Raw genomic sequence first — 13,231 nt, 5'->3', positions numbered from 1 at the left:
CAGTGTTGCATGTGTGTAGTCAGAGCTCTAACTGGGATTAGCACGATCAAATTATACTATAAAAATAAATATGAAGACATTATTTGGACTAGTGTCATGACTCTTGCATTGTGTGAAATGTCTTGTGTTCATGCAGGTTTGTCTCACTGGTGGAGTTGGAGCGAGATCTTTTGCAGGACGTCTCTTGGCAGCTCTGATCCTCATCATCACAGTTCTTGCTGTCATCGTCTGACACCTTAATAATTGGCATCTGCATACATGCACATAGTGGTAATATGCTAGAAAAATATAGTATTCTACAAATAACTTCGAAACAGGGCTGGTGATGTGGGCTGGTTTACACCGCCGTTAAAAAGTTTTGGGCCAGTAAGACATTTTAATGTTTTGACATTTTAAAGTTTCTAATGCTCACCGAGGCTGGATTTATTTGATCAGAGATACCGTAAAAAAAGACAAAAAAAAAAAAAGTGGAATATTATTACAATTTAAAATTACTGTTTTTTATTTTAATATCTTTTAAAATGAAATTCACTCCTGTGATGGCAAAGCTGAATTTTCATCATCGGTCTTCAGTGTCACATAACCCTTCAGAAATCATTCTAATATGCTGATTTAATGCATCCTTGATGAATACTGAATAAAAGTGTTGGTCACACGTCACAATAAGTTTTAATTTGTTAACCTTAGTTAACTACATTTGTTTACATGAACTAACAATGAAAAACCCTTCTAAAGCATTTATTAATTTTAGGTAATGTTAATTTCAACATATAGTATTACACTTGCAACATTATTTAATGGATCTGAGATAACATGAACTAACAATGAACAGTTAGAAAAAAAAAACTTACTGACCCCAAATTTTTGAACGGTAGTGTAAACTATATATAAGTAATTGTGACTTTATTTATTGTTTATGTCTTTATATCTCACATTTGCATATTTATTTCTCATAAATGTGACTTTATTCCTCATAAATGTGACTTTGCTACTTTATACAGTATATCACAAATGCAACTGTACTTCTTATGACATTAAATATTACAATATGACTATTTCTTATTTATGTTATATACAGTATATATATATATATATATAACATAAATAAGAAATAGTCATATTGTATTTTTTTTTAAGAAATAAATGTATTTTTTCACTGTAAGACAGAAACTGGCATCCATAATATATCCATTTTAGTCATACCACACAAAACACAACACATATAACCCTAATGTAGCTGAAGAGGCATCACAAAGCACTCTAAATTTGAGGATTTTCCAACTGAAGGGAAAAACAGGGTTTGCTTCCCACCTTCAAGTTATTGTTGTTTCCCATTGCCTCCTTTTCTCCGAAACTGTAGCCAAACTGGTCTGATTCATTGACATTAGTGAACAGAGCTCTGCTTTCACATGGAGAGAAACCCTGCAGTACAAACAACAGAAAAACATGGAACAATTCTCCTCAAAATCTGAATGGATCATACCGAAAGCCCTGTATGATTCTGTGTCTCTTTTCCCATCTTGAATCAAATTAGTTTCTGCTGCATCTGGGATCTGCTCAGTGTCCTGAATGAATTCTGTTGGTTAAGGTCTATATAATCACATTTGACCTGTGCATTTCAGATCTGCTCACAGAGAGGTAGAAGAACCAAGTATGCTTAGTATGCATACTTAGTATGCTTATGTGGTGTTTGCTAAGTTAAGCATCATTATTACTATAGTACTTATAGGGTATTTGATGGTAACACTTTATTTCAATGGTCCACTTTAGATATTTTACTAACTATAAGTAGCTTTGTAGTTTCTAGTAAGTAACTTTCTAGTTAACCTCAGTGACTTGTACTCATATCCCTAAGTATTAAAATTTTGTTGTAACTTATCTCACAACAGTTGAGCTACAGATTTAAATTATACCTCAAATCAAATAGCTTTTGGAAATGCAGTGGTCAAGATATCAAACATACGATTTTCAACCACCCACAACACTCTAGCATCATGGCGGCGAGTTTTGCATTCACATTTTCATCAATTACTGAAAATGTCATAAAAATAGTTGACATTCATTATATTTTCTTTTCTTTATTTTGTTTTGAGTAAGCATGACCTAAATCTCACAATTTCAAAGCAAAATGGTTCATTTTACTGATTTTTTTTTTTTAAATCAGACTGCCTAATTCAAAAGAGTTCCTTTGTTTTTCCAAGGCAGACGGTTTCCGTATTTCTGAATTTTTGAAGTTCACTGATTAGTTTAAGTATTTCTGTAATATGGCTAATTGAAACCATCCTCAACTAAACAGCATGCTCATTTTGTTGGCTTGAAAAATCAAACAAGAACAATAGATGTTTTGTTCAGAGGAATGAGCTCCTGATTTTTGCATAGCAATGTCCGCCCGCTGTCAGAAGCATAGCAGAGTTTGTAGGAGTGGAGTTATTTGGGATCTCGGCTGGTCGTCTGACATTTTCAGAAAGCTTAGAATAGACATTCATCTATCCCAACCCACAGAACTGGCCTCTAATCAGATCAGAGGAATGTTGTGATGTTTCTAATGGATTAATAAAGTCTTACTTCAGTACTGGTGGTTCTACACACAGTCTTCAGCACAGGCTTTCTCTCTGGATCAGGCTCCTGTTTTCTTTGATCGTTTATAACCTGTCCGTTAAATGGGGCAAGCCTGTCTCCAAAGTAGACATAAGTGTCCCTAGAGACAACAAACAAGAAAATATGTGCATTAGGGCACTTGCATTTACACTGTAATGTGCATAGAGTGTGTGTGTGGTGTATGTTTACATGCATGTATTTTTCATGGGAATATGCCAATAGATTAGAGGGCCCAGCAATAAGGATGGACTAATGGACTGTTTTTGAATATACTATTAATAATAATAATGATGATTTTTATTATTTGTTAGAGGTAATTACACATGGATTGGGGCTAGTTTTTTTTATATTTTTACAATACTACTAATTATTATTATAATTATTATTGAATTAATAAAAAATGTAGTAATTACTTTTAATTACAATTTTAATAATAAATATTATTCTAATGAATTATACTTAATTGATTTAATGATTCCATTTAATAATTTAAATAATTTAATAAAATAATTATTATTATTATTATTGTAGTTTTTATTGAATTAATAACATTTAAATTACAATTTCTAATAATAAATATTATTTTAATGAATTATGCTTATGTTATTTAATGGTTTCATTAAGTTATTTCAATACTTTAATAATAATAATTATTATTATTTGCTAGAGAGCTTGACAGTAAGATTGACACATGGACTGTGACCCTTTTTTATATTTTTATTATAAAAATATTATTATTATTATAAAATAATATATATTATCCAGTAATACACTTTATTTATAAATAAATAAAGTGTATTATTTATGTATAAATGTATGAATGCTTTATGGGGTTTCATTAAACTTTTAGTGTACATTTTAATAATAAATATTAATTATATCCGTTGTAAATATTGCTTGTAAATAAGTCCTAATATACAATTTAATAAATAAATCTTTATTATTGCATCTGAAATAATTATTATTGAATTATTGTATAATTATTATTGCATCTGAATGTAAATCTTAAAAACATGTTACTAAAAATTGCAGAATGTGTCATTTTTGTCTCAGGGTCAGTGAAACTCTGAAATACTGGCCCATTTTGACCAGCAGACAGATCCTTATTGTTGAGGCCTGTGTTAGAACAACATAAAACAGTTGAAATGAGCTGATTATTACCTGTGTAAATCCTGACCAACAGTAGCACCATTGTCGCTGGACTGAAGTTTGTTATCACCCAAATGTAGACCCTCCTCGCGTGTGGCGACACACATTCTCCAGAAACTGCTTTCCTGTTCCAGAGGAACCATCAGAACAGTCAGACAAGGGCACTACTATTTCTTCATATAAAAAGTCTTTTAACAACCAAAAAAAAAAGAAATCCACGGTTTGACAGCTGAAGTAAATGTGACCATAATAGCTATGCTTTATTAGACCATGAACCACATCAGTGACCTTTACAGGGCCCCTCTATAAAGAGCTTCAATGTTTCACAATTAACTAGATGAGTGTTAGGCTCAGGAAACTGAAATTGTCAAGTGCTTGTAAGTTTAATTTGAACAAACTTTCCAAAAAGGCCGTCTTTTCAGCAGTAGATTAATTCAGGTTGGAATACCATAATACCCTATTACTACTGCTGTGCACCGAATGTTCTGTTTGCATGAAATACCCAGGTAGTCAGTTATGAAACATTGTGTCCAACAATGCATTACGGTTGACTTGACCTTTCATTTTTAGTGTGAAGAATATTGCATTGTGGGGCACAATGTTTCACAACTGAGCATCATCATACATTTCATGGGTAACACTTTACAATAGGGTCCCTTTAGCTAACAATGCACATTACATGTTTGCTATTAAAATTACAACTGTTCATTGTTAGATCATATGAGCTCAGGTCCATTAAATAATATACAGATACAACTTTAGATTTTAATAATATATTAGTAAATGTTGAAATTAACATTAACTAAGATAAATAAATGCTTTAGAAGTATTTTTCATTGTTAGTTCATGTTAACTATGGAACCTTATTGTAAAGATCTACAATTTGCGTACAACTTACTCGCAGAAGGTGATACACTATACTATGAATGATATTTATTTCCTGCAGTATTATTATTGTGGCATCATCTATTTCAGATTGATCTGTCGCCAAAACTGATGATGTTTTTTTTCTTGTCTAAGTTGGCCATTCTTGGTCAGCATAAGTTACAAAATACATTAGCATTTGAGCCACAAGTCAAACGTCTAACTATAGCAATCCCTTGTGAACATATCTATCTCTTATTCATAAAGTCCCAGCAGTGCCATATTACAAAGTAAATGTTGTTACAACACTTTTTATATGTTGTGCAAAGGTCACAGAGTGATTTATCAGTATGTTATGCTTTAAGACTTCACAAGAATGTCCTATGTGAGCTGTATGAGCTCTGCGTTCTGTGTCTCTCTGTATCACAACAAGCTCTCTTTTGTGCAGGAGTAATGAGTTGGGCAGAACCACAGAATCTCCCATCACACCAGCCATGTGATAATGATTCATTTCCAGGAGAGATCCCTGTGATCCCAGGCAAGCCAGAATTAACATTGGAAAACTTTTGAGAAATACTCTGACATTCTCAGATATCATCATAATGAGACTCTAATAGGTCTATAAGTGACAGGCTTATAAAAGAGTATATAGTGTATGCTTTCTACAGTGATATTATTGTGCCGTGCATTTTTGTCCATAGTCATTTTCTTAACCCATTAATACCTATTTTGTTTTTGTCAAGTCACATTTCTTTATACAATGAATGCAGATTGTCTCAAAGCAGCTTCATATTAATAAACGGCAAAAATAACAGTTAACACTTAGGGACTGCCCGGTGAACGCATATCTTTCCCTCAATACAAAATAATACAAAATTGAGTAAAAAAAAAACAAAAAACCTTTTTACCACTTATATTTCGTATACGGCAGAATAAATTAAACATGACAGGAAAGCTGTGCATTATGCAGACAAATTGTTTGAAAAGCTCTTTCTAAAGTTTCTGGAGTAGTCTAATAAGTTTCTCTAATAGTTAGTTTGATTGATAAAAAGAGCGGTAGGAACTTAAATGATTTAAGCTTAGAAAAAGAGTGATAGAAACTTAAATGATTTAAGTTCTTTCTAAATGTGACAAAAGTTAATAGACCTTAGTCAGGTTAGGCGTCATATTGAATTTAACGCGGATGAAAACGAGGCTATGATAGACTTAAAGACTTTCTTTACAATGGCAAACATCGTATAAATGTACTAACAACAACAGTACAATCCACTAACCACAGTGTACTTCTGTCCATCACAGCCTTGTTTTCATTCCTGTCAAAAGTTAAATATGGCGCTACCCTGATTAAGGTCTATTCTACCTGTGAAAATCATTTCGTTCACATGTCATCTGATGTAACCAATAGGAAAGCCCAGCTGCTGTGATGTCATCGGTAATACATACCTTGATGGAGAAGGACCTCCTCATAGTCCTTTTGGGGCCCTCTTGTCCCCTCTGAGACGCCTGGACACTGACGCTCCTCGTGATGCACTTTTCCGAACTTCTCATTGGCCCTTCCAGCGGGTCCCTGTGGTATCTCTCCTCCAGTCCAGCGTCCCAGGGCTCACAGTACCTCTCTTCTGGGCTGGAGGCGTCCTCATTGGTGCTGGAGCTACAGATGATGAGCGACCGTGACAGGATGGCCAGTTTCTTGGAGCGCAGTCCCGGTTTCCCCCTCTCCATCCTCTTGGTTCTCCTCCTGTGGTGCAGTTGCTGGTGGTGGGTGTTTCTCAGAGGCAGGATGGCCACAGAGGGAGGTTCTCTCCCAGGATGCATCACTGCTAATGGAGGGGGCCGCTCTGCAGACGAGAGCAATTAGAAAATTCAGTTAGGAGTCCGTTCTGCCATCCTCCTGTGCTCTAAGTGTTCTCAGAAATCATAGAGAGCTACAGGCGCAGATAAGAGCGCTTTTCTTCTCTGCTCCATGACGGGAGGGGGGAAAAAAGAGAAAGTATTGCCCCATGACTGTGAGACGGAATTTGTACTGTACGCCTTCAAAATGAAGGAAATGGATTGCACAGATTCAAAGGGATAGTTCATTTGGGACATTCTGATTTCATTACATCATTTAAATGTGAAACTGTCAAGTTTATCAATCATCAATTATAAAATACAATCGTATTTTAATAACAATTTTTATTCTTTTTATTATTTATTATTTTAATTTTTGTATTTTAAATTTTAATCGTATTTAAATCGTAATCGTATCGTGTCTTCCCTCAGTAATGTCTGCATTTGATCCGTTTATCTCACCATACAAATATAAGCATTATTATCATCAGTAAAAGTGAGGGGTCTAAACCCAATGGTTTTTGTTGTTTTCTTTCCTTACAGGCATGACGGGATCTGTCATGCATTATAAATGACCCCCTGCACATACATTAGGAGTCATGTGAGATGAGCTCATATTCACGCTGACATGTGGGAATATACTGTGACTGCTAGCGCCTAAATCGCAATGTACTTTCTGGATAAAGCTCTTGGTGAGAATGATGTCATAGTCACCTGGTGGTGATAGTGAGCATTACTGTACCACAGAGAGAAGATTGCATGTGCAAAGTTTCATGACCTCTCAGATATTAAAATTTCTCTTTGTCATAGGCCTATTGTCTGCATGAAAGCTTGTGGTCTGGGACCTTCAGTAAACCAGTCAGTAAACTTCCTGCATTGGAGCCAGAAGTTGTTTGCTAATATTGCTCCTGTTTTTATTTACATCACAGGCGTCACTGGTGTTTTGAAATGAGAGGGGCAGTAAAGATAGATTATGTAAAAAATGTTAATCTTAATGTTATAAGTCTTAATGTTATAGATATAAAATTCACTGCTTTAACAATCGAGCTGTATGGCTTTATACAATGCCATCGTGCCACTGAGATAGAATATCTTTACAGACACACTTTATGTTTGCTCAAATATTGTACCATTTTACTGTTTTAAAAATCAATTTTGATAAGGTTTAAGTTGTTCTGCTATTATTTTACATTACAATATCCACTGTATAGCTATCTTACTTGTCAAGGACTTCAAGGAAAATTTGGTCTGTTTCTCTCATAAATCTATCAGACTTCACTTTTATGGAGTTTTATTGTCTCCTTTGCAGAGCTCCAACCATCCAGTGTTTTATGGAAACGAGCTGCGTGAAGATTCTTTAAAATTTCGTGTGTATTCCACATCAAATTTTGGCCTATTGTGTGTGGGTTGGAACGAAATGAGGGTGAGTAAATTTTCATTTTTGGGTGAACTATCCCTTCAACCATATACCGGTAGTGAAACTAATAAATTGTCATGCACATTCTCTCCTTCACCCATTACAAATTTGTTTGACATTTAATCCCTATCACTTTTGCATGAATCACTTATATGGAAAGACATTACCCTCAGTCTTACTAAGATTGCTCATGTGAGAATTAAAATATTTCCTTCCTTTGAAGTCTAGAAACATTATGACCTCCACAAATGAAACTTTATGACAGTAGCTCCCACTCTTGGCCTTTAAACACTACATTACCCAGCAGCTCCATTGTTTTCTCTGGCACAGGATATTCCCAACTTCAAATACTAACAAATGGCTCCAACGTCCAGAAAGTTTTCTAGTGGTGCTGCTGAAGTTTGATAGGGTAATTAGTCTACGGAGAGACCCTTGTCCAGGCTTGTTAGGAGCATGGATCCTGACGCAATGAACCGTGCGGCTTTCTGTTCCAACCCCTAGTGAGCAGCCTACAAAGGCAGCATTTAAAGGCATGGTCGTGCTCCTGATGTAAACTATTGAAGGATGTTCAGGTAGGCGGAATGATTTTTCACAACCCGTTCTCACTACACTGTCGCGTCGCGAAGAAAGGTGTATTTTTACCGACGCAGACTGAAATACATTGCATTGAGTGAGAACTAACCTTTAGCGTAAATATACAGAGAAGTAAAGTGGCATACCTTAAAAATATCCTGCCGCCAAAGGCGTTGGAATTTTATCTTCTTATAACTTAGTTACATTGTTATGTTGATATTTTTGAGCACCTGAACCTAAACATTTCTCAATATAGAACTCCGAACACGAACAGTAACATGCAGATTGAAGTAGCCTACAGTTACTGTTAAAAAATACAGTAGCCTACAGTTACGTTAAGTGTAGGGTTTGGGTTAGGTGCTCAAAAAATACAAATTTAAACAAAAAATGTTTCCAGTTTAAAATCAGCTGATTGAATGTGTAATGAGTATACTTTAAAAATAAACCAAAATGTAACCAGCAAAATGATCAAGATCTCGCTTTATGATCAAAATATATCAATGCCCTTCGTGTCAGTATGACATGGAGGTGTAACAGAAGCTAAAGTTCGCTTTTGGTATCAGTATAGTGATACTATATATAGGCCTATGTGTGGAGGTATGGCAGTATAGAGTGCTGCAGGGATGATGTATTTTTGTAGGCAAAAATCTGGAAACGTTAGCATTTTGGCACTATCAGTTCCAATGTCCCAAATTAATGGCTTTTATGGGTTTTTGGTTAAATGTCTGAAATAAGCTCTGTGGTTAACACAAGTTCTATTATTCTTCATAAAACACATAAGTAGGCCTAATACCCCCTTGTGATTTTTAAAAGCTTTTACTTGTCTTGAAGGCAGTTTCTAACAAGTGGCTAAATGGGACTAAAGAGGTTGTCGAGGACATTAAGTGTCATCACGCGAACAGGTAAACTCATCTACTCACTAATCCGCTTTCACAGCCTCATTGGACCTGTCCAAAAACCCACACTTGCAGTCTTGGCCACTTGAGAGCATGTGCTCATGACAGGACGTAAGTGACCGCTCCGGTCTGAAAAATGGCAAAGCACAGTACACTTAACGCACACTAATCCATACTAACTTTAATACCGCTTTGGATCAGTTTCTGAGCGTATCCCCTCATTCATTACGTCCAGGAACTTGCGTGCACCAATTGTGTGTCATGTCTAGGAAAACTTTCCAGTGTAAGTTCAATTAATTAGATGTTACATATAATTTGGTCGTAAAGTGTTGCACATTTTATTGGTATAGAGACTCCAGAGATTATATGTATTTAGTAAACACTTGAACACTTTGGCCAAACTCCAGAAATACATAATGTATTTAGACAAGTGGTCAGGTGCAAAAACCTCAAATGTGGGTGTTTTGACAGGCCCACTGTGTTTATAATCACGCTCTTGCAACCTATTACAACTTCAACTTTCAGGGAAAATGTTTTTAAAATAAAATAAAGATTAATTATGGTGTCGTTCATTTGCAGACTAAATTGAGCTTTTTACTTCTGACGAATGTATTTATAGGCTTTAAAATTAATAAAAGGTGTGTTCATTAAGATGATCATGATTAACAAAATGTGTTAAAATCATAAACATTTGCTGGTCACAAAACGTATTTTCTGCAATAATCCAAAAGCTAAAGGGAAAATCCTTTAGGTTTTTGTCAAGGGAACCAGGGTGATGTAGTCTCGCGTGACCAGACCTTCAGACTGACGGCAGAAGGTCTGGATGGCCAAGGAATGCCTAGATGCCGTCTGACCGACATACAACGCAACCAATCAGAGTTCGTTTTGTTCCACGTCATGTTTAGGGGCGTGTAAATGTAACGAATGTCCCTACAATAACAGACTGGTGTGTAAAACTCTTGGACGTATTTTATAAAGAGTTTATGCAGGGAACATTACATGCAGCGTTTAGTTGATCCTGATAAGAGCTCATTGTCACAGTTGTAAATATGACGGCGTTCTTCTTCCATGAGGGGGTTTGGCATCACCGCGTCTTTGTTTCCAGGCAGACCATTAAAGAACGCAAAACACACGTCTCCCGGAAGTCCTGTAGAATTCAACCAATCAAACGAAGACATCGATTTTGTGTGCCATATGCATCAGACGTTCAGCCAACGTGTGACCTCTGAGGCTGAGAGTAGGGTGATGGTAACTTGCAGGTTGGCCAACAAACATACTGTACGTCATCACTGCTGTGCTCTATTAGCATGTATCTATTGTGGAGAAGGCAATGTTGCAACAAACTCAGTGGAAAAAAAATCATTCAAGATGGCCAATGAAGTGAGTGAGAGAAAAAAATTCTGAAATAAAAATAGTTAGGCTATGTTATGTAACAGTATGATTTGAAATCTTACCTAATATTTGTGTGTGCTACGTGTTTTGCTTATGTTTTCTTATTGTTATTGCACTTATGAGTCATTGCTTAGAAGCATGCTAACACCAACTATATTGAAATCAGTTGTGAGTTGGGCTGCTGGCTGCCTTTGTTGAGCATTTCAAATAAGTCACTTGTGTATATATGCAGATAATGCAAGGCAGTATGTTTGTAAGGTCCTGCACAAGTTAATTCTGCTTCTTTTAATAGACATCTGGCCTGTGTAAGCCTTGTGTTTGCCTGCTTTAGACTGGAGCAAAAGTAGCATATCTGCCAACATCTTTTGCAATCACTGGGATCAGCTCTCTGGCTGATAGTCTAGCACTTTGTTTTAGATGCCTGGGACTCTTTTTAAACTTTTGCCAACATTTTGATCCTTTGGAATAATTATGTTTTTAAAAAGTTGTGTTTGATTAGTTTCGAGCTATGCTGTTTGATTTATCTCCTAGAATGAGTGTGTTTGCGGTGTGTAACTAACCTAATGTTGTGCTAAAACACTGTTATTAAAAAACTAAACTGTAAAATGTAGGTAAAATGGTTGAATGGCATATTCACTCTATTTTTGTCATTTACAATGATATTTTCCAACTGTGTGCAGAATATAATTTGCAGTTATTATAGTGGCGCAGTATAAAATTGTTTCCCACTTGAAATGTTGACTCAAACATTGATGTAATGGTGCAGAACCGTCATACTGTTTAGTTTGAAAACTTTCTAAGAGAAAAATAGACCAAAAGAAACACTGGTTCGTGACTGTGTAAATGACGATTTGACAGAAATAGCATTTAAATAAATAAATGACCATGAAGACTTTTTGAAGATGTGTTTGTTCCTGTCCTCCCTGATGATCAGACGGACTTTCGTCAAAAAGAACGAGAACAGAATAATGCACGAATCATAATGCGACTGTTATCTCTTTGATGAAGTATGTTTAATCCAAAATGAGACAGAAGAAGGAAAACATTGCTGCTACAATGTTAAAATGTTCTGTGTTGCTGTGTGGTTGCTAGGGCAATGCTCATTGGTTGCTAGGGTGCCTAATTATTGCTATTTGCAAACTAACTGAATATAGTTTAACTAATCTAAATTGCAGATTTCCATCGATTCATTTTCAGTTTGTGTTTCTCTGGTTTATTACCCCTCTCCCTTAAACACCTCTGTCACTGTTTATGAACATGTAAACAGTTCCCCCTTTAATCAAAAGCATTTGTCAAATTCTAGCAAGCAGAGCCTTTTCTAATCAAACCATTTCTATATTATGCAATGACTAAAAGCCGTCCAAGCAAACCCTGCATTCAATTATCCTGCGACACAACATTAAACTGTTTTGTAATGGTAATAAATTGTAGGTTAGTCTCAGAACTGCAATATGAATCAGCGCATGTTATACTTCCACTGATGCATTGGGCAGATTGCATGGTTTAGCTGGGAGCCCGTTGATGGATCTGTCTCCATCCGATCTAATTAAGACAAACATTAGCGTCTGGGGTTCAGGAAAGTATTAAACGCACAAGCTCTGGGATTTGCCACAGTTTTGTGGCTCTGTCCTTGCATGCAATGCAATTTTTTTCTGCTTGTGTTTGTATGATGCCAGTCACACTGTCCTAACATCTGTTTCTGAGCTCTGAATCAGGTGTGGCTAAACGTCGCATGTAAGTTTCCATTGAAGAGGGATCAAACAAACACTCACCAAAGCTGAGCATTTTGACTTCTTGCAGTGAAGTGATCAGTGTGTTGCGAGTCTCGTCGTTTTGTAGAGTATTCCAGAGGGGAAGACGCTGGTCAGTTCAGCATGATAAAAGTCCACCGCTGAACAAGTTCCCCCTCTATACTCAGAAATGTCTCTCTCTCTCCTCGCTCTCTCTCACTTCGAGTAGTGCCAGAGGCTGTCAGTGAGTTAAGAGGAGCATTTGTAACTGCCGCCTACCCTCCCTTTCCAGCGGCCAGCTGAACACAAGTGGCGTCTCATACAACCGGCCACCAAATCACAACCCTCTTCCTGTCTGACAGTTTGGAAAGTGAGAGAGAGAAAGAGACTTTCTCCGTCTGAAAGTGACCCTACACCTAGTCAATGCGCAAGCCTTTCTTTTCTGCCTTTCTGAATCAATGCATTCTCATAATTAGTTCATAACTGGGTTCATATTTGGATGAAGTAAAAAGATGCATTTCTGTTAACATTTACTGGTGTCATTTTAATAAACCCGCATGTCTTTCTTTCTTCCTTGGGACACAAAAGGAGAGGTTTTGAAGATGTTCATGCTGCTTTCTTCCATATGGTGTAATTGGACAAAAACGCCTTAAAGGGAAAGTTCACCCAAAAATGAAAAAATTCTGCATTAATTACTCACCCTCATGTCATTTCAAACCTGTAAGACGTTCTTTCATCTTAATTTCAGGACTGTGTTGTGTTCTTCTGTGCATATTGGCCAG

The 13,231-nt window shown here is 36.2% G+C and overlaps 1 protein-coding gene across 2 annotated transcripts in view; it reads right to left on the bottom strand.

Moving 5' to 3' along the window:
* Positions 1-12,871, bottom strand: part of il16 (interleukin 16) — a 33,299-nt gene extending 20,428 nt beyond the window's left edge. For both annotated transcript variants that reach the window (XM_081359556.1, XM_081359557.1), the window contains exons 1-6: positions 12,492-12,871; positions 6,055-6,449; positions 3,760-3,872; positions 2,566-2,698; positions 1,312-1,422; positions 148-250 (exon numbers count right to left, since the gene is read on the bottom strand). In XM_081359556.1, coding sequence (XP_081215682.1) covers positions 148-250; positions 1,312-1,422; positions 2,566-2,698; positions 3,760-3,872; positions 6,055-6,449; positions 12,492-12,504 — 868 coding nt within the window. In that variant the 5' untranslated portion in view covers positions 12,505-12,871. The remainder of the gene's footprint in view (positions 1-147; positions 251-1,311; positions 1,423-2,565; positions 2,699-3,759; positions 3,873-6,054; positions 6,450-12,491) is intronic.
* Between the last annotated feature and the right edge of the window lie 360 nt (positions 12,872-13,231).

The sequence above is a fragment of the Scardinius erythrophthalmus genome, assembly GCF_964197995.2.
Source record: "Scardinius erythrophthalmus genome assembly, chromosome: 2".
Lineage (NCBI taxonomy): Eukaryota > Metazoa > Chordata > Actinopteri > Cypriniformes > Leuciscidae > Scardinius > Scardinius erythrophthalmus.
This window is presented reverse-complemented; position numbering and strand designations above follow the sequence as displayed.